We start from the raw sequence: 20,648 nt of genomic DNA on the forward strand, positions 1-20,648 counted from the left end.
TATGTCATATGGTCTTATTTCTCATAAGAGGGGGAGAGAAGTCACTATGCTTTAGTGGTATAAACTGAGGTGGAATTGTGTTGTCAAATCTTAGTATTGGTAGTAGCATTGGATCAGATGATCTACGTTATTCTTTGCATAGTGACAGATGTTGATAAAGGAACCTGCTGCTGAATTTGCATGTAGAAGAACAAGTTTTTAGAATAATACATTACTCCTACGTTAACATGTCTGCTATGCCTACTGTGAGTTTTCTGTTCTCTGCTGGGAGTTAGACCAGCTGTAATGGTTGTCACCAAACCTCCTGTTCCTCTAGAACACTTGCAAAAAAAAAAAAAAGTTTTTAATGCTGCCTACATTTATTTAAAGGTGGGGAAAAAAAATCTAAACAGTTCAGTTCAACTTAATTTTAATCCACATCTAGTTTGCTAATCAGGCAGAAAACGTGTGAAAATACATATGCGTTCTGCCTCTCTCTTTCCATTTACCCCTCCACCTTCAGTTGTTCCAAAACACACACGGAGTCTAAACAGTCTCCTCCTAGGACAGCTAGATGACAGGGTCTCTGCTGAGCCACTAGTGCAGGTTGCATTAGACACCCCGCTCCTCCAGGCTTCTCCATATCTGTCTGTGTAGTTTCTTCTGCCTCAACCACAGCTGCTCCTTCTCCTGTTTCACAGTACTACAGACAAAAAGCAATATTTCCTCCTGACATTGTCCTAGATCATGACTGGAAGTAGAATTCTGGGCAGAGAGAGCCTGGGCATCAAATGGAGAAATGCAAGGTAGCCACATATTCTCCATGCACTATAAAATAGACGTACAACCATTAACTGATGCAGTATTCAAGATTCATAGGCCAGAAGGGACCATTATAATCATCTAGTCTGACCTCCTGTAAACATTCCATATGGTAGAGATGGGATTCAAACCCACCTCCCCAAAGAGACTGGAGCCTCTATCCAGTGCCTTAGGCCAGGCTACTATCATAGAAGAGAGGCCAGCTCAGGAAGGCATCACTGGGAATGAAACCCAGGAGCTCCTTTTCACTAGAAAGTCACTAGCTAAGCCATGGTGCTACCCTCTGTAATTCTAAAGATACAGGCCCAAACTTGGCTTTTGCAAAAAGCTCCATCCCTGGAAGTGCTACAATCTGTAGTGCCTTGGGAGTTTGTTTCTATTCTAGGAAGAATTGGGGTGGTGTTGATCTAATATCTTTCCTGCTATTTGCAGTAGGATTAGTAGATATCTTAGAGAAATTTAGTTAACTTATTATTGGTGTATTTTGTCCTTTTATGTGTAGCGGTTGTTGCTTTCATTACATTTGGGCTTTCTTAGGTCTTAATGCTCTGTACACAAAATTTAATAATCCAGTCACTGATGATTTTCTTATCCCTTTACACTGTGTTAAACGAAGTTCTAGTCTAAGGTCACAGACCTAGTACTGTCACAGCTTTGAGATGACTCCACTCTGGTGCCCTTGAGATAAGTGCTTTAAAAAAAAATAGTAAAATAAATAAGCATATGATGGAGGCCACTTAATGCTGTCTACTGCATCTGATTTTTGTCTCCTAAAAATCAAAATATAATATGCCATATACACTCTCTCTAGTGCAGGATGGCTCTTTGGTCTCCACCCATGTGGAAGATCAGAGCAGTAGGTTTTTTGTGTGTGCGCAACTCTCATCTCTCACCCAGGCCTCTTCCGAGTGGATTCCTTTCCCTTCCTTTCAGACCCCAAATCCCTGAAATTCAGGTAGCTAGTTCTATTCTAAATTTTAGTCTTCTATAGGTTCTTATATTGCCCTTATTACCCTATTATCTGAGCATATTTCAGTTGTGTGTTAAGCAGTGTGATTAACATCTATCATGTGTGGTTCATTCTCTCCTTCTCCTATTTTGGGGGCCGGGGGGCAAGAGGTAGGTACGTGTGCATTTTAGTTTGGTAGGGAGTTGTTTTGAAGATTTTTAAAAATAGATATTTTACACCCCCCCGACACGAATCTGTTGAGAAGGGCCTCCTAGGGGTGCCTGTATCCTTTTCTCCTGTTAGATATTTCAGGGGAGGGGTTGCTGTCCTGTCTGCTCCCTTTCTTCCCTCCAGGCATACCCTCCCCCCACAGGATTTTGAGGAGGCTATCTACTAATCTGAACTCCCATCTATCTCAAGTAGCTCTTCTTGCCCTTACAGTGGCAGTCACTGGATTACCTTCTGCTGTTGGCAGAAGAGAATTCTAAAAAGCTCCCTTCCAGGCATCATAGCAGAGGGTTGAGATTATTCTTGTTTTGGCTGGGACTCTTCCATTTTTACAAAGTGAAGATCAAGGGGGGAATAGCACTTCAAAGATACTGTTGTTCATTTGGGAACCTGAGATCAGAGGCCTGGGTTCTTCTTCGAGTGATTGCTCATGTGTATTCCACAATAAGTGTGTGCCACGTGCACTTGTGCCGGAAGTTTTTCCCCTAGCAGTACCCGTAGGGGGGAGCGCCTCCCGTGACTCCTGGAGCGGCGCCTCCCTGGCGAGGTATAAGGGCAGCTGCACTCACCCCCACCCTCAGTTCCTTCTTGCCGCCAATGAAGGTGCATCGGAACTGCTCAGCTCCAGCTTTGCTGCAGCTCGTCCCCAGAACTCTTCGTTTGTTCAGTAGTACCTGTAGTCAGTTAGCTAAATCAGTTAGTTTAGTCAGTCATTGAGCCCGGGCTGGGACATGCCCCAGGCTTTAAGTCATGCAGCTCTTGTAGGCTCTCTATGCCAAGGAGCGACCGACACACGGATTGTCTGCACTGCTTGGGAGAAACCCATATCAGCGAAAGGTGCAAGATCTGCAAGTCTTTCAAGCCCCGAACTTAAAAAAAAAAAAAAAAAAAAAAAGGGGGATATTAGGCTCCAGGCCATCCTGATGGAGTCGATGCTGGCCCCAACCCCAGCACCGTGGTGTCAGTACGTGGAGACTCTCTGGTACCATCATCCAATTGGCACCACTCCCCATCCACGGGGCACACCAAGAGTACTAGAAAGACTCCCTCTTTGCAATGGCATCGAGGGAAGTCTGGGACAGAGACTGGGCCCATGTCAGGAAGTCCTCGATCCCCATCGGGCCCTAGGCCTGTGACTCGCGTTGTGTGGAGTAGCCCTGCTGGAGCAGGCCTCTCCGGATGTCCAGATGCCATCTATGCCCGAAGCCCTTTAGGCAACCAGGGACGTCATGTCCATGCCGGTGCCTGGAGCTCCGCCGATGTCGGCCCCACACTCCAGAGGCAAGCTGCCGCTGGGATCGCCACAGTCGCCACCGGCCCGGTACTGGTCTCGGTCGAGGGAATGTTCCCGACACTGCTCACCGCCCAGACTGTCCAGATGGGTGCTGTCTGACCAGGACTCCCAGCGCTGCTCATATTCGCAAAGCGAATATCAACGGGACCATGGCAGACCCCGCCAATGGTCCTCGTCTCACAGGAGATACTGCAGTCGGTCATGGCACGATCATCAACGCCGTTCCTGTTCAGACTCCCGTTCCATGTCTCCGCCAAGGAACCGCAGCCCCAGGCGTTGATCGTCAGCATCTCTCCGACACGAGTCCACCCGTTGAGGCCATTTGCGGAGCAGCTACCACCATCGGTGCCATTCCTCTGCATCGAGATTGTGGTCCCGCGGCTGATGTAGATCCCGGCACCAGTCTAGAGGCAGTAGCAGATCATACGCCAACCCAGCCTCCCCTCACAGCCGCCCCTCTACAGGCCAGGCAAGCCAGCCCAAATAAACGGCCCCACTGGTGCCTCAGCAAACACAATAGCACCAAGTGTCGTGGCCGGCCCAGCGGTACCAGTGGGCATCGTGGCCTCCGATGCAGCCCCTGGTGGGGGCTCGCTCAGTGGCAGGGGCCTCGGAAGCACTGTCGGCGTCATCTTTAGACCGCCAGAAAAAAGGTCGGTGGGACCTGTGTCCTCGGTACCGTGCCCAGAGTCCGACCAGGTGGTGGATCCTCCGGTGCCGGACGACACCCAAAGCACCGCACCGGCTTCGCCCCGTCCGAAGGAGCTGATTGTGGCCCTGCCCTCTTCTGTCCCTCAGGAGGACTACCAGGCTCACCAAGACCACCTAAAAAGGGTGGCAGCGAGCCTCCACCTCCAGGTTGAGGAGATGGAAGAGCCCTTAGACTCCCTGTTCAATGTGCTCTCCCCTTCAGCACAGGGCAGGGTGGCCTTGCTGCTCCATGAAGGGGTGGCAAGAATTTCAAATGCCCTGTGGCAAAGACCAGCCTCGTTGGTTCCCATCTCTAAAAAGGCGGTGCGCAAGTACTTTGTACCTACGAAGAGACACAAGTATCTGTATACCCACCTGGCACCCAACTCCTTGGTTGTTGAGTCAGTCAACCACAGGGAGTGGCAGGGGCAACCAGCCCTGATCCAGATTCAGATCCCCAAGAACAAAGACTGTTGGAGGCTGGATACTTTTGGGAGCAAAGTTTATTCATTGTCAAGCTTTCAGCTACGAGTAGCAAACCATCAGGCTCTCCTGGATCGCTATGAGTTTAACCTCTGGGAATCCCTCCCCAAGTTTGAGGACTCCCTCCAGGAGTGCGATAAGAAGGAGTTTAAGGTGCTCGTGGAAGAAGGGGCAGCAGCCACAAGAGCATCCCTGCAGGCCGTTTCAGATGCAGCGGACATGGCCGCCCGGTCCATGGCCTCAGTGGTGTCCATGAGATGGGCATCAGGCTTCTGCTCTCTGGGCTCTCCAGTGAAGCACAGTCGTCAATGCAGGATCTCCCTTTCGATGGGAAGTCTCTGTTTGCTGAAGAAACAGACACAAGGCTGCATGGCATGAAAGACTCCCCCAGAACCCCAGGGCCTCTATGTCCCTCCTCCGGCAAAACCGAAGCTGCAGCAGGTTCCCGCCCAGGCCGCCCTCCTGAAGTACGAGGCCGCCCATGAAAAGCAGCAGAATTATAGGAAGCGCCTGCAACGGCTATCCTGGCCTGCCCCCCAGCTTGGGTCTTCTAAGGTCAAGCAGGTGAGCAAAAGGTGTTTTTGACGGGACGCTCGGGGGTACCCCACCAGTTCTCAGCATGGACCTACCCCCAATAAAGCGTCTTCTGGGCCAAAGTGCTCGAAGCACCCACAGGCCTGGCAGGAGTACTCTGAGAAAAACAAGGCTTACACACAGCTGTGAGTTATTGGCTTTATTGAAGGTTAGTGACCCACCCGCAACGGGGACTCCAAGCGTTGCAGTCACAGAGGCGGAGGACCCAGCACACCGGAGCTTTGCCTTTGTCCGACGGAGGGGCAGACAGTCAGCATTAATAAGCATTACACAAAAACAGCTCATGAATATAAAGTTAGGTGCTTCTTAAAGGGGGGCTTTCTACTACCTGGCGAAGGGCCATGCAAAGCAATTGTCCTTCAAAAACCATCTCTATCCCACAATAACGAAGCAGCTATCTATGTCCCACAGTAACCTCTCCGCTCGAGAAAGCGGATGTTCCCTGGCTAGGCCATAACAGTCTTCCGCAGTCCCTTACAAGCTCCCTTTCTCTAATCGGTTGTGTGCTTTCTTCCTGGAATGGTCGCGGCTCACCTCAGACTGATAGGTCCTAACACCATCTCCCAAGGTTACACCCTTCAGTTTACCTCCTCCCTGCCCAACCACCCTCTGCCCCGTTCCTCTTGGGGGACCCCTCTCACGAGGCTCTCCCTGAGCAGGAGGTGGGGTGGCTCCTAAACTTAGGAGCTATAGAGGTGGTGCCCAAGGAGTTCCTGGGCAAGGGGTGTTATTCCCGGTATTTCCTTATCCCGAAGGCCAAAGGGGGGCTCAGGCCCATCCATGGTCCTGCAAGGCCTGAACCACTATATGGTGAAACTCAAGTTCTGAATGGTTTCCCTGGCCTCCATTATCCCCTCCCTGGATCCCTGGGACTGGTACGCTGCCCTCGACCTACAGGACGTGTACTTCCACATCCGCATATCCGAGGGGCACAGACGCTTCCTCTGTTCGTGGTGGGGCAGAGTCACTACCAATTCACGGTCCTGCTGTTTGGTCTGTCCACTGCCCCCAGGGTCTTTACAAAGTGTATGGCGGTGGTAGCGGCCTACCTCAGACGCCAGGGGGTCCAAATATTCCCATATCTGGATGACTGGCTAGTCAAAGGCACCTCCCGGTCGCAGGTGAGGGATCATGTGGCTCTCCTTCTGTCCACATGTACTGCCCTGGGCCGGTTGATAAACAATGCCAAGTACACATTAGTCCCGGTCTAACGCATAGAGTTTATCAGAGCGTACTGGATGCAATGTCGGCCAGGGCCTCTCTCCCACCAAACAGGTTCAAGACCCTGAAAAGGCTCATCGACTCGGTTACGAGGTTCCCGGTGATGACAGCCAGGGCTTGCCTGCAACTGCTGGGTCACATCTGTGTGCACATATGTGATCCGTCATGTCAGGCTCAGAATGAGGCCCCTCCAGCTCTGGCTGGCCTCACAGTTCTCCCAGCCGCGGACAGAATGGACAAAGTCCTCACCATGCTGAACTCGATAATCACCTCCCTGTGGTGGTGGTCCGCCCCAAGCAATGTGCTCCAAGAGGTCCCATTCAGGGACAGGGCCCCATTGTTGGAGCTGGTGTTCGACGTGTCGGACCTGGGTTGGGGGGCCCATATGGGGTCTGAAAGTTCCCAAGGCCTGTGGTCTCTACAAGACCTACCCCTTCATATAAACATCAAGGAACTCAGGGCGGTGCAACTGGCATGTATGGCCTTCTGCTCGCACCTGGAGGGCAAGGTAGTCAAGGTCCTTACAGACAACACGGCCTTGATGATCTATATCAGGGGTCGGCAACCTATAGCACTCATGCCGATTTTTAATGACACGCTGCTGCCTGCCGGGTCCCAGCTGCCGGCCCCGCTCAGCCCGCTGCCAAACCCAGGCCAGGACCTCAGCAGGCAGCAGCGTGCTATTAAAAATCCTGCCTGCCCCGGCCCGCTCTTCTCCGCCACCCCTCCCCCACCCCCCTTGGGCAGGGTGAAGAAGCTTGGTCCTGCTGGCTGCTGCTGCAGGGCAGGCAAGGTCCTTCTTCCCCCAGTGTGCTGGGGTCCTGCCCGTTGTCCTCTCCCTCCCTGCCGCCGATTAGCTGATGGCCCTTGCGAGGGAGGGGGAGAAGTGGAGCCACAGCGCACTTGCCGCTTCGGGGACGAGGCGGAGAAGAGGTGGGGACAGGGATTTGGGGAAAGGGGGTGGAATCAGGACATATCCCCTCAAGCCCCCTGCCGTGAGCTGCTCTGGGCAGGGACCTGGGAGCACCCCCACGACCCTAGCCCACACCCCCAGCCCTCTGCCTTGACCCCTGCATCCCCTCACACACCCCCAGCCTCCTGCCCTGCACCCCTCACACATCCCAGCCTCCTGCCCTGTGTCCAGCACCCCCCATGCCCTGACTTTTGCACCCCCCACATTCGCAACCCCACCGTGAGCACCAAACGGGAGCACCTGCACCATCCCCTTCCCCACATTCCCATCTGTACCCCTCGCACCAAATGGGAGCTACCCTGGTAAGCACTTCACACCCAAACCTCCTGCCCTAATCCCGAGCCTCCTCCCTCCTTCTAGCTCCTGGCCAGACCCTGCACCCCAACCCCCAGCCCTGTGCTCAGTGCACTCCCATCCTCAGCTCAGTGCAGAGAGAGAGGAAAAGAATGGGCTAGAACCAGGGAGAAGATAGGTACCCACTCTATATTGGCAGGGCTGGGATCCCAGTCCAGCAGCAGGCTGAGTAGGGCCAGCAGCCGGGACCCTGGCTAGCAGGAGCCGGTGGAAGGAACCCCACACTGGCAATGGGCTGAGCCGCTCAGCCCACTGCTGGTCTGGGGTCCTGGCCACCGGCCCCGCTCAGCCCGCTGCTGGTCTGGGGTTCTGGCTGCCGGCCCCTTGCCAGCTGGGGTCCCGGCCACAGGTCCCGCTCAGCCTGCTGCCGGCCTAGGTGAACGGAACCCCAGGCTGGCAGCAGGCTGAGTGGGCCAGTGACATAAGATCAGCATTTTAATTTAATTTTAAATGAAGCTTTTTAAACATGTAGAAAACCTTGTTTACTTTACATACAACAATAGTTTAGTTATATAATATATAGATGTATAGCGAAAGACCTTCTTAAAAAAAAAAAAAAGTTAAAATGTATTACTGGCACGCGAAACCTTAAATTGAAGAGAATAAATGAAGACTTGGCACACCACTTCTGAAAGGTTACTGACCCCCGTTCAATATCAACAGGCAAGGCGGGGCCCGATCCTCTGCCCCAGTCTGTGGGACTTCTATATAGCCCATGACATCTATCTAAAAGCCTTCCATCTGCAAGGCACCCGGAATGTGAGGGCAGATTGCTTGAGCAGGAATTTTTCCTCTCAGCACGAGTGGTCTTCACACCTGGAAGTGGCTCACCAGCTCTTCCGAAGGTGAGATACTCCCCAGATGGACCTATTTGTGACCCGGCAGAACCAACGATGCCCCCCTGGTTCTGCTCCAGGGGGTCCTAGGGAGGGGCGCTATCTCCAATGCCTTTACCCTGTCCTGGTCAGGCCAGCTCCTCTACGCCTTTCCCCCATTCCCTCTGATCAGCAGGGCCCTGGAGAAAATAAAGGAGGACAAAGCCAGGGTCCTCCTCGTTGCCCTGGCATGGCCTAGACAGCACTAGTACAGGACCCTCTTGGGGCTGGCAGTAGCTCTGCCATGGCAGTTGCCACTCCACCCAGACCTGCTCTCTCAGGACCAGAGCTGCCTCCTCCATCCCAACCTAGCACCGCTTCATCTCATGGCGAGGCTGCTCAGTGGCTAGGTGGCGAGGAAAGGACATTCTCGGAACAGGTTCAGCGCGTCCTCCTTGAAAGTAGATGGCCCTCTACTCGCTGCTCCTATGTGGTGAAGTGGTCTCGGTTTTTGAGGTGGTTGGCGGGCCAGGGTGTTTCCCCAAAGGCCGCCCCGATCCAGCTTACCTTCATAACCTCCTCCACCTGAGGGCTCAGGGACTGGCGCCCTCGTCGGTCAGGGTACACTTGGCGGCCATATTGGCCTTTCATCCCCTGGTGCAAAGGCACACGGTGTTTTCCCATGCTATGACCAGCCGGTTCCTTAAGGGTTTGGACCGTGTCTACCCATATTCCAAGCCCCTGGTTCCACAGTGGGACCTAAACCTGGTGCTGGCTCATCTCATGGGGGACCCGTTTGAACCACTGGCCACATGTTCCTGGCCTCACCTCTCGTGGAAGGTGGCCTTCCTGGTAGCTATCACACCGGCCAGGCGAGTCTCCGAGCTCAGGGCCCTAACCTCTGAACCGCCGTATATGGCTTTTCATAAGGATATGGTCCAGCTCCACCCACACCCCGCATTCCTCCGAAGGTGGTCTCCGCCTACCACATGGGTCTGGACATTTTTCTGTCAGTCCTCTGCCCCAAGCCTCGCGCGACTAGTGAGGGACTTAGTCTCCACATGCTCGACGTGAGGCGAGCTCTGACTTGCTACCTCAAGCGGACCAAGCCGTTCAGAAAGTCTTCGCAACTGTTTGTCACCTCGGCTGAGCGTGCGAAGGCTCAGCCAATTTCCACTCAACAGCTTTCTAAAGTGGATCACTTCGTGCATCCGTTCCTGTTATGAGCTGGCAGGGGTTCCTCTGCCTCCCATTGTGAGGGCACACTCAACTCGGATGCAGGCCTCATCAGCTGCCTTTTTGGCCCACGTCCCCATCCAGGACATTTGTAGGGCCGCCACTTGGTCTTCTGTTCACACGTTCACCTCGCACTATGCGATAGTCTCCCAGGCCAGGGATGATGCTGGGTTCGGCAGGATGGTACTCTGTCCTGAGAACTTGTGAACTCCTACCCACCTCCAACAGATATAGCTTGGAATCACCTATTATGGAATACACATGAGCAATCGCTCAAAGAAGAAAAGACAGTTATCTTTTTCGTAACTGGCGTTCTTCGAGATGTGTTGCTCATGTCTATTCCACATCCCACCCTCCTTCCCCTCTGTTGGAGTGGTCTGGCAAGAAGGAACTGAGGGTGTGGAGAGCGCAGTCCCCCTTATACTGTGCTGGAGGTGCTCCCCCCCTACGGCTACTGCTAAGTGAAAAACTTCCGGCACCGGTGCATGTGGCGAGCATGCACACCTATTGTGGAATAGACATGAGCAACACATCTCGAAGAACACCAGTTACGGAAAAGGTAACTGTCTATCTTTTTCTTTACAAGTTAATTTATCTACTGCCTCCCAAAATGCAAATTAATATTTTTTTAAACTAAAAACCAGGATTATTTAGGTTGATATATGAACGTCTTCGATTGCCACTCGTTCCTATATACGGAGATTTTCCAGTCAAATTTCGTACATACATTGGAGATCGTATTCCATATGATCCAAATATAAATGCTGCAGAACTGTCTGGAAAGGTAAGGTTTGGGGTTTATTTTCTACTTGCAATATTGAAACCGTTAGGATTTAAAATACTAGTAGTTGAAAGTCCTTGCTGTCATGAAGCCAAGAGTGTTTAAAAAAAAATAAATAAAAAATAGATGAGAACTCACAAATTTGACAGTAAGAGATTGTGAATCACAGTGATGATTGGACCTAGTGAACTATGGTTGTTGGGCCAAGAGATCCACCATCTATGCAGTATCCCTCAGACAGCCAATGAAATTATTGTATGCAAATTACCTGTAGAGTAAGGGTGGTGATATCACAGTGGCCAAGGATTATTGGCAAGGCTGTCGCATGGGTGTAATTCATAAAGTCAAAATGGCTGAGAACTTAAAAATTGAACAGTAACGGACCACAAATCCCAGTGAGGATTGAAACTGGTGATATTCTAAACAAAGAGATCCATGCACCATGCTTATAGCTGTTTCTGTCCCTTCACACTGACACAGCAGAAACTCTAGGCTTCAGAGTGATATAAGGAAAGAGTGACAATCCTGGAAGCTTATTACAATAAAAGCTGTTTTATCCAGCATGTTGGGGGAATTGGGGGGGGGTGCTGGTAAATGAAAAATGCTAGTTAACTAAGAGGGAGGGATTTTGGGTGGGGGGTTGGGGCGTAGGCTCTGGGAGGAATTTGGATGTGGTGGGATGGGAGGGAGTGTGGGGTGCTGGATCCTGGGGGCACTAATTCGGGCGGCTCCCTGCAAGTGACGACCTGTCCCAGCTGCTCCTAGGTGGAGTCACGGCAGGTGGCTCTGCGTGCTGCCTCCGCCCAGAGGCGCCTCCCCTGCAGTTCCCATTGGCTACAGTTTCCAGCCAATGGGAGCTGCGGAGCCAGCACACAGAGCCACCTGCCGTGTCTCTGCCTAGGAGCAGCCAGAATAGGTCGCCCCTTGTGGGGAGCCGCCTGAGGTGGGCGCCCGCCTAATCCAGCACCCCGAGCCTCCTCATGTGCCCCAATCCCGTGCCTCGAGCCTCCTCCCACACCCAAACTCCTTTCCAGAGCCTGCGTTTCACATCCCTCCCATGCCCCAAGACACTGCTGGCCCTGTGCCAACTGGAGTGTAAACCGGACTTTCAATGAAGATCAGAAATTCTGGTTTATAGAGCTTTCTGGTTGGTGAAGTGCTGGATAAAACAGCTTTTACTGTGTATATAGATACTGGAAGTACTTGTTTTCAAGTTAATGATTTTTTTATCGTAGAATATGCTAATTAAGTGTTACATAGTGCAGTGAGGCCCTCTAACACACATCTATAGTTGTTACATCCCTGTCTTATGTTGTCAGAATTCATGATAGATTTCTTCATTGTTTGATTCTTGGTACCCTCTTCTGTCCTGTTCTGATAGCTATAATATATGAAATGGAGTTAAGGAAGTTCTGGCACAGAAATAGGTTTTAGGCCCCTTGAAACAGTGTATGGTGTTTATTTGGATCAGAATGACAGCTTTTCTTAAGTTCTAGTGCGAATTCTAGTCTGATGAAAATAGCTGTAGTTACCTGTTCATGAAAGTCATTACATTTGTCCCAAAGCAGGTCCCTCTATTTCTTGGCTTATGTAAAAGAAAGCTACTAAAAAACGTTAAACCCACCAGATCTGCTACTGAGAATTATGGATGTTGACAGGAAGTAAAATCACATTAAAGCAAAGTGATCTCTTCGCCTCCAGCTACACATTCTAGTTCTTTGTCATCTTAAGTGTCTGACCTACAACCACACACCATGAGCAAGCTCTTCAAATTTTGTATTTTCATAGATGACTAGTTCAGTCATCTTTTTCTGTTTTAGGGTCTATTACTGTTTTATGTTCACATAATTACGACTAGCTTTTGTGAGTGCAGAGTACAGGAGGCCCTCAGATCTTTGGTGGACTGGCAGGTATGAATGGTGCAGGCAATGGCGATTTTAGGTCAATAATCAGAAGTTCTTCAAATATATTCTTATAAAATAAGCATTCTGAAAGGAGATCCTTCACTATCTCATGAAAGTTTTGACTGTCAGTATCAAATTGGTTGGTCTCATTAGCTGGTTTGCTTGAACATATTTATTGAAAGATGACATAGCTGATAAATGTTTGACTGTGTTACTTGAATCCCATTTAACTAAAGCTCAGATATTTCCCCCCCCATGGTTTTGCCTAAAGCACTAGTCCTGTAAAGCTGAAAAGCTAGTGAGATTTGGAAAGGGAGACTTGCTATTTATCATTTTAAGGGAGTTGTACGTCAGGCTTTGATATCTTTTTACTTAGTGCATGCCCACATTTCCTCCACTCCTAAACGGAGGCTTCAAAACCTGTTGGACTGTCTCCCATGACAACTTGACCAATTAATCAAAAGGGTTCGGATATCTCCTGAAAGCTTCAGATAAACAATGTACTATAGGTATACTTTCCTATTATGATAGCTATCATAGAATCATAGAATCATAGAATATCAGGGTTGGAAGGGACCCCAGAAGGTCATCTAGTCCAACCCCCTGCTCAAAGCAGGACCAAGTCCCAGTTAAATCATCCTAGCCAGGGCTTTGTCAAGCTTGACCTTAAAAACCTCTAAGGAAGGAGATTCTACCACCTCCCTAGGTAACGCATTCCAGTGTTTCACCACCCTCTTAGTGAAAAAGTTTTTCCTAATATCCAATCTAAACCTCCCCCATTGCAACTTGAGACCATTACTCCTCGTTCTGTCATCTGCTACCATTGAGAACAGTCTAGAGCCATCCTCTTTGAAACCCCCTTTCAGGTAGTTGAAAGCAGCTATCAAATCCCCCCTCATTCTTCTCTTCTGCAGACTAAACAATCCCAGCTCCCTCAGCCTCTCCTCATAAGTCATGTGCTCTAGACCCCTAATCATTTTTGTTGCCCTTCGCTGTACTCTTTCCAATTTATCCACATCCTTCTTGTAGTGTGGGGCCCAAAACTGGACACAGTACTCCAGATGAGGCCTCACCAGTGTCGAATAGAGGGGAACGATCACGTCCCTCGATCTGCTCGCTATGCCCCTACTTATACATCCCAAAATGCCATTGGCCTTCTTGGCAACAAGGGCACACTGCTGACTCATATCCAGCTTCTCGTCCACTGTCACCCCTAGGTCCTTTTCCGCAGAACTGCTGCCGAGCCATTCGGTCCCTAGTCTGTAGCGGTGCATTGGATTCTTCCATCCTAAGTGCAGGACCCTGCACTTATCCTTATTGAACCTCATTAGATTTCTTTTGGCCCAATCTTCCAATTTGTCTAGGTCCTTCTGTATCCTATCCCTCCCCTCCAGCGTATCTACCACTCCTCCCAGTTTAGTATCATCCGCAAATTTGCTGAGAGTGCAATCCACACCATCCTCCAGATCATTTATGAAGATATTGAACAAAACGGGCCCCAGGACTGACCCCTGGGGCACTCCACTTGACACCGGCTGCCAACTAGACATGGAGCCATTGATCACTACCCGTTGAGCCCGACAATCTAGCCAGCTTTCTACCCACCTTATAGTGCATTCATCCAGCCCATACTTCCTTAACTTGCTGACAAGAATGCTGTGGGAGACCGTGTCAAAAGCTTTGCTAAAGTCAAGAAACAATACATCCACTGCTTTCCCTTCATCCACAGAACCAGTAATCTCATCATAAAAGGCGATTAGATTAGTCAGGCATGACCTTCCCTTGGTGAATCCATGCTGACTGTTCCTGATCACTTTCCTCTCCTCTAAGTGCTTCAGGATTGATTCTTTGAGGACCTGCTCCATGATTTTTCCAGGGACTGAGGTGAGGCTGACCGGCCTGTAGTTCCCAGGATCCTCCTTCTTCCCTTTTTTAAAGATGGGCACTACATTAGCCTTTTTCCAGTCATCCGGGACTTCCCCCGTTCGCCACGAGTTTTCAAAGATAATGGCCAAGGGCTCTGCAATCACAGCCGCCAATTCCCTCAGCACTCTCGGATGCAATTCGTCCGGCCCCATGGACTTGTGCACGTCCAGCTTTTCTAAATAGTCCCTAACCACCTCTATCTCTACAGAGGGCTGGCCATCTCTTCCCCATTTTGTGATGCCCAGCACAGCAGTCTGGGAGCTGACCTTGTTAGTGAAAACAGAGGCAAAAAAAGCATTGAGTACATTAGCTTTTTCCACATCCTCTGTCACTAGCTTGCCTCCCTCATTCAGTAAGGGGCCCACACTTTCCTTGGCTTTCTTCTTGTTGCCAACATACCTGAAGAAACCCTTCTTGTTACTCTTGACATCTCTTGCTAGCTGCAGCTCCAGGTGCGATTTGGCCCTCCTGATATCTTTCCTACATGCCCGAGCAATATTTTTATACTCTTCCCTGGTCATATGTCCAACCTTCCACTTCTTGTAAGCTTCTTTTTTATGTTTAAGATCCGCTAGGATTTCACCATTAAGCCGAGCTGGTCGCCTGCCATATTTACTATTCTTTCGACTCATCGGGATGGTTTGTCCCTGTAACCTCAACAGGGATTCCTTGAAATACAGCCAGCTCTCCTGGACTCCCTTCCCTTTCATGTTAGTCCCCCAGGGGATCCTGGCCATCTGTTCCCTGAGGGAGTCAAAGTCTGCTTTCCTGAAGTCCAGGGTCCGTATCCTGCTGCTTACCTTTCTTCCCTGCGTCAGGATCCTGAACTCAACCAACTCATGGTCACTGCCTCCCAGATTCCCATCCACTTTTGCTTCCCCCACTAATTCTACCCGGTTTGTGAGCAGCAGGTCAAGAAAAGCGCTCCCCCTAGTTGGCTCCCCTAGCACTTGCACCAGGAAATTGTCCCCTACGCTTTCCAAAAACTTCCTGGATTGTCTATGCACCGCTGTATTGCTCTCCCAGCAGATATCAGGAAAATTAAAGTCACCCATGAGAATCAGGGCATGCGATCTAGTAGCTTCCGTGAGTTGCCGGAAGAAAGCCTCATCCACCTCATCCCCCTGGTCCGGTGGTCTATAGCAGACTCCCACCATGACATCACTCTTGTTGCACACACTTCTAAACTTAATCCAGAGACACTCAGGTTTTTCCACAGTTTCGTACCGGAGCTCTGAGCAGTCATACTGCTCCCTTACATACAGTGCTACTCCCCCACCTTTTCTGCCCTGCCTGTCCTTCCTGAACAGTTTATAACCATCCATGACTGTACTCCAGTCATGTGAGTTATCCCACCAAGTCTCTGTTATTCCAATCACGTCATAATTCCTTGACATCACCAGGACCTCCAGTTCTCCCTGCTTGTTTCCAAGGCTTTGTGCATTTGTATATAAGCACTTGAGATAACCTGTTGATCGCCCCTCATTCCCAGTATGAGACAGGAGCCCTCCCCTCACAGACATTCCTGCCTGTGCTTCCTCCCGGTATCCCGCTTTCCCACTTACCTCAGGGCTTTGGTCTCCTTCCCCCGGTGAACCTAGTTTAAAGCCCTCCTCACTAGGTTAGCCAGCCTGCTGGCAAAGATGTTCTTCCCTCTCTTCGTAAGATGGAGCCCGTCTCTGCCCAGCACTCCTCCTTCATGGAACACCATCCCATGGTCAAAGAATCCAAAGCCTTCTCTCCGACACCACCTGCGTAGCCATTCGTTGACCTCCACGATTCGACGGTCCCTACCCAGGCCTTTTCCTTCCACGGGGAGGATGGACGAGAACACCACTTGTGCCTCCAACTCCTTTATCCTTCTTCCCAGAGCCACGTAGTCCGCAGTGATCCGCTCAAGGTCATTCTTGGCAGTATCATTGGTGCCCACGTGGAGAAGCAGGAAGGGGTAGCGATCCGAGGGCTTGATGAGTCTCGGCAGTCTCTCCGTCACATCACGAATCTTAGCCCCTGGCAAGCAGCAGACTTCTCGGTTTTCCCGGTCAGGGCGGCAGATAGATGACTCAGTCCCCCGGAGGAGAGAGTCCCCGACCACCACCACCCGCCTTCTCCTCTTGGGAGTGGTGGTCGTGGAACCCCCAACCTCAGGACATCGCATCTCATGCCTCCCAACCAGCGGAGTCTCATTCCGCTTTCTCCCCCCAGACATATCATCTGGTCCACTCTCCGCATTGGTACCTGTGGAGAGAACATGAAAGCGGTTAGTTACCTGTGTCTGTGTTACTGGAACCCGGACATTCCGCTTACCTCTTCTGGAGGTCACATGTTGCCAAGCTTCTTCACTGGCCTCTTGGCTCCTCTGTGCAACCTGCTCTATATCTTTAGAGCTTTGTGCCCCTAGAAGGCTATCCTGAGTTTGGTCCAGAAAATCCTCAGTCTCTCGTATACAACGCAGGGTCGTTACCTGTTGCTCCAGACCTTCAATCTTCTCTTCCAATATGGAGACCAGCTTGCACTTTGTACAGACAAAGTCGCTTCTGTCCTGTGGAAGAAAGACAAACATGGCACATCCAGTGCAGGTCACAACAGCTGAACCCCCCCCTTCCATATCACCTACCTACTATGAGCTTCCTCAGAGACGTTGGCAAGATGTAAGCCTCACTGGGCTCACTCCAGGCGAACTCCCAGGCAAACTCCTGCTGTGAGCTGCTCTGCTGTCCCCGCTGCTCCGCTGGTTCGCTGCCGCTCAGCTGGTTCGCGAGGCTCTGGCTATTTTTAAACAGCCAGGTTTCCCTGACGCAAACACACAGACACCCTAATGCCCAGACATCATTAGCTTAATTTCTTTATATTTTTATGGAAACTTTACATGTTTAGACACTTAGGTGAGTGAGCATGTATTTTTCACTGGTGCTTTGCCATTTATACTTTGTATATTTACTTATTAAAGGTAGATACATCAAGGATCATTGGCATCTATAAAGGAATAAATTGTAAGTGGTTTCTTTGTAAAAGATCCCACGCACATTTCCCCTGGTTTTAATTTTAAAAGTAGGTATTGCTCCCTGGATTCTTGAGTCTTTAGTAGGATGAAAATTTATTCTATGAATTACTGTATTCCAACTAGTGTAATATAAAAAGAACAGTTAATTTCCTTGCAATTTCTTTTTCTCTTAACAGGCAAAGGCTGCAATCCAATCTTTAATAGACAGACATCAGAAAATACCAGGAAACGTATTTAGGGCTTTAATGGAACGATTTGAGACACAGCAGAAAGAAGACTAGTGTATGGTACATAACAAACTACACATTTACTTGTAATATTTTCAAAACTGTTTGTAACATATTATTATCCTCAAAATTAATTATTAAATGTATTGTCTTAATGATAGATCTTTTTTAATGCAGATTTTTTCGGTATAGTTTAACAAGAGCTGTGAGCAATGATTTTTTTTTTCTTTCCCCGGTGATCAGTGTCAAACTTGAGCCCAAACTTGCAATCTTGCTCAGGTAAAAATTTCACTAAAGTAATTAGCTTTCAAGTGCAGTCCTATCCTGAAAAATAACTTCAAAAAATGACATTGGAGGCTTCCATATTCATAGTCTTTTGATAATTTCCATCTCAAATTTGCAGGTAAAAAAAATGTTTTGTCTAACTGCCACGCCTCCAAACTCATGGCAGATTCTGACATGCAAGCTAGATTCTTTCTATCTAAATACCACTAATAGAGGTTCTTCCAGCCAAATAAAGCCCTGAACTACACCTATGAAAACCCATTTTCTTTAGATTATGTCCTTTGCTACACCTGTACAAACTTAGATTACATAAGAATGGCCATACTGGTCAGACCAAAGGTCCATCCAGCCCAGTATCCTGTCTACTGACAGTGGCCAATGCCAGATGCCCCAGAGGGAGTGAACCTAACAGGTAATGATCTCCTGCCATCCATCTCCATCCTCTGACAAACAGAGGCTAGGGACTCCATTCTTTGCCCATCCTGGCTACATACAAAGATGTTGGCATAGACAGGTGTAACTAGTCACCTAGCTTTCTTTACATGCAGAACCTGTAGTCCTGGTGATAATGCTTCAGCTGAAAGGTATCCAGCTTTATTGTTGGACCCAGAAAGAGTTTGTGGAACTGGAGCTTTATTAGAAGAAAAAGAAAGAAAGAACCCCCAAGAAACTGAGCAAACTTCTTACAGAAACCAGTAAGACACAATACATATAGAACCCTATAATATTTTTTATGAAGTAATTTTTCAGGGTAAAAACCACATGGCTCTTTTTGTCCCAGACTAAAGACTGTAGGCCCATAAATCTGCGAACAGAAAACCAGATCTTTTTTTGTCACAGTGAACTGAATGCGTAATCCTTTAGAAAGAAGGATTGAGTAATATTCAAAACTGCAACAGTCAGAATTTTTAATTATATTACAAAATAGAATGCAACTTGTAATGTTCTGTTTTCAGAGTTTCTCCATATTCAACAGTATAAACAGCCTTTTATAATTTTTGTGTGTGTGTGTGTATATATATCTCACTAAACTCTTTTTGTAGAAAACTATATACTTTTTTTTTTTTTAAACACATCAGAATTACAAATTGACTTGCCCCAATTATGCAACTCAGCTAATACCCTCATTGAAATGAGTGAGGGGATTTGCCTGAGGGAGGAGTTGCTGGATTGGGCTAGTTTTGTTCATTGACAATAAACTGAATTTTTATCTGAACTGAATCACTGACTAATGCATGAATTGTCTGAATAGCAAAATACCTGAAATATTTCCTGTAGATAAGTACTCAAACTGTAAGTGACTGTAAAATCAAGGTCTGGGCGTGTTCTTCAGTTGTAGGAGGCCATCATCTCCTGGTAGGCCTTTTTAAAAACAAAAACAAAACACTTTTAAAGAGATGAAGGGCAAATCTTTCACTTAACTGTAACAGTTTTGGTTAATTCCTGCAAACACTTATATGTACATACCTTACTTTACACACAGCTTAGTCACATTGATTTAAATGGGACTCGTGCATATATTTGCAGTATCAGGGTTTTATATTAAGTGTAGAGTCATTGTATGGGGGGAACAAACGTCTGTACGTTATAAGATCTGCATAAACAATGCATGTCTGTGTACACAGTAGTGTTCTGTTTGATTTAACATGTTTAGTTAAAATGTTTAAGCTTGAAAAAAATCACGTCATGTGAAAACAAATGCCCTTTCCAAAGTCTGTTGATTTGTGATCTACTTGAAAACTTAAGGGGACACTATCATGATCTAAGAATAAATTTAATGTCTTCTTCTGTTTAATGCATTAGACCATTAAAACTGAGAATTTTTACTCAAACTTATTTTTGTGTAAGTTAATATTTTATTTTTGCATTTTTCTCAAGGTGGACAATGAAAACAGACTAGCTAATTCATAGTTACCTTTCAGAATGCACTAGGGCAGTGTTGCACTGTTGGGGTTTCACACAGTATAGGGGAACACTCAATAATTTTTTTTCATGGGAATTAAATAAGAGGGGGAGAGAGAGAGACCTGTTATGTTGATCTTAAATTAAAGGGACAAAGGCAGGTCAAATGTGAAGTAAAAGCAAGTTTTTCAAAATCCAAGTATTATTCAAACCTAAGTGTCAAATCAAATGCAATATCAATAATTTTTAGATATTAAATATACTTTTTTATTTTTTTAGGCTTTTCATATTTAATTCTCTGTTTGTGATATCTAATGTATAAACATACCCTATAGACAAATAAAACTGAAATTACAACTGGAGTAAACTCTCTTGAAATTACTTTATGCTCACTGTATATGGATTAAGTGTGAGAGTACGTGTAACCTGGCCCTCTGAAACTACCGGTGGATCTGAGCAACAGAGTAGAAAGTGCCCAGTTGTTGGGGAGGAAAAAAGAAATTACTAAATTAAAGGAATAAGAGAAAATTGAAAGAATGGATGGGAAAAACATTGCTAACTCTTCTGGGACTGTGCAGTAGATATTACCAGGGATGGCTAGTGATAAGTAGTTATTGTGTTGTGTGTCAGGAGCAAGTTATTAAAAGAATGCTTTAGTTGCCTTCAGGCTGGATGGCTAATAACTACAAATATTAATTGCATAATCTGCTGAACAGAAGATAGTTTTGGTTTTTTTCCTCTTTATTTCAACTATAATTTCAATTTATAAAGACAGGAATTTTCATACAGGTAGAAATGTAGTACTGTCACACTAAAATGGAATTAGCACTCTTCCTCCCCCCGAAAATCCAAAAACTTTCACTGGCCAGTTTATTGGCTGCTTTTTACTGGCAGTTAATACTCATCCAATAGCAGATTTAGTGACACCAAGATTACTGTAATTTTAATATTGAATCTCTAAACTAAAATCATTTATATTTT

At 47.9% G+C, this 20,648-nt stretch overlaps 1 protein-coding gene across 12 annotated transcripts in view; it reads left to right on the top strand.

Moving 5' to 3' along the window:
* Positions 1-20,029, top strand: part of LOC119851054 (transmembrane protein 68-like) — a 45,563-nt gene extending 25,534 nt beyond the window's left edge. For 9 of the 12 annotated variants that reach the window (XM_038390242.1, XM_038390252.2, XM_038390250.2 and 6 more), the window contains 2 exons: positions 10,283-10,422; positions 17,430-20,029. In XM_038390242.1, coding sequence (XP_038246170.1) covers positions 10,283-10,422; positions 17,430-17,534 — 245 coding nt within the window. In that variant the 3' untranslated portion in view covers positions 17,535-20,029. Of the gene's footprint in view, positions 1-10,282; positions 10,423-17,429 lie in introns of those variants that run through there. The other 3 variants (XM_038390246.1, XM_038390247.2, XM_043507858.1) reach the window with 3 other exon arrangements.
* The last annotated feature ends 619 nt before the right edge of the window (positions 20,030-20,648 follow it).

Source organism: Dermochelys coriacea, chromosome 2, assembly GCF_009764565.3.
Source record: "Dermochelys coriacea isolate rDerCor1 chromosome 2, rDerCor1.pri.v4, whole genome shotgun sequence".
Lineage (NCBI taxonomy): Eukaryota > Metazoa > Chordata > Testudines > Dermochelyidae > Dermochelys > Dermochelys coriacea.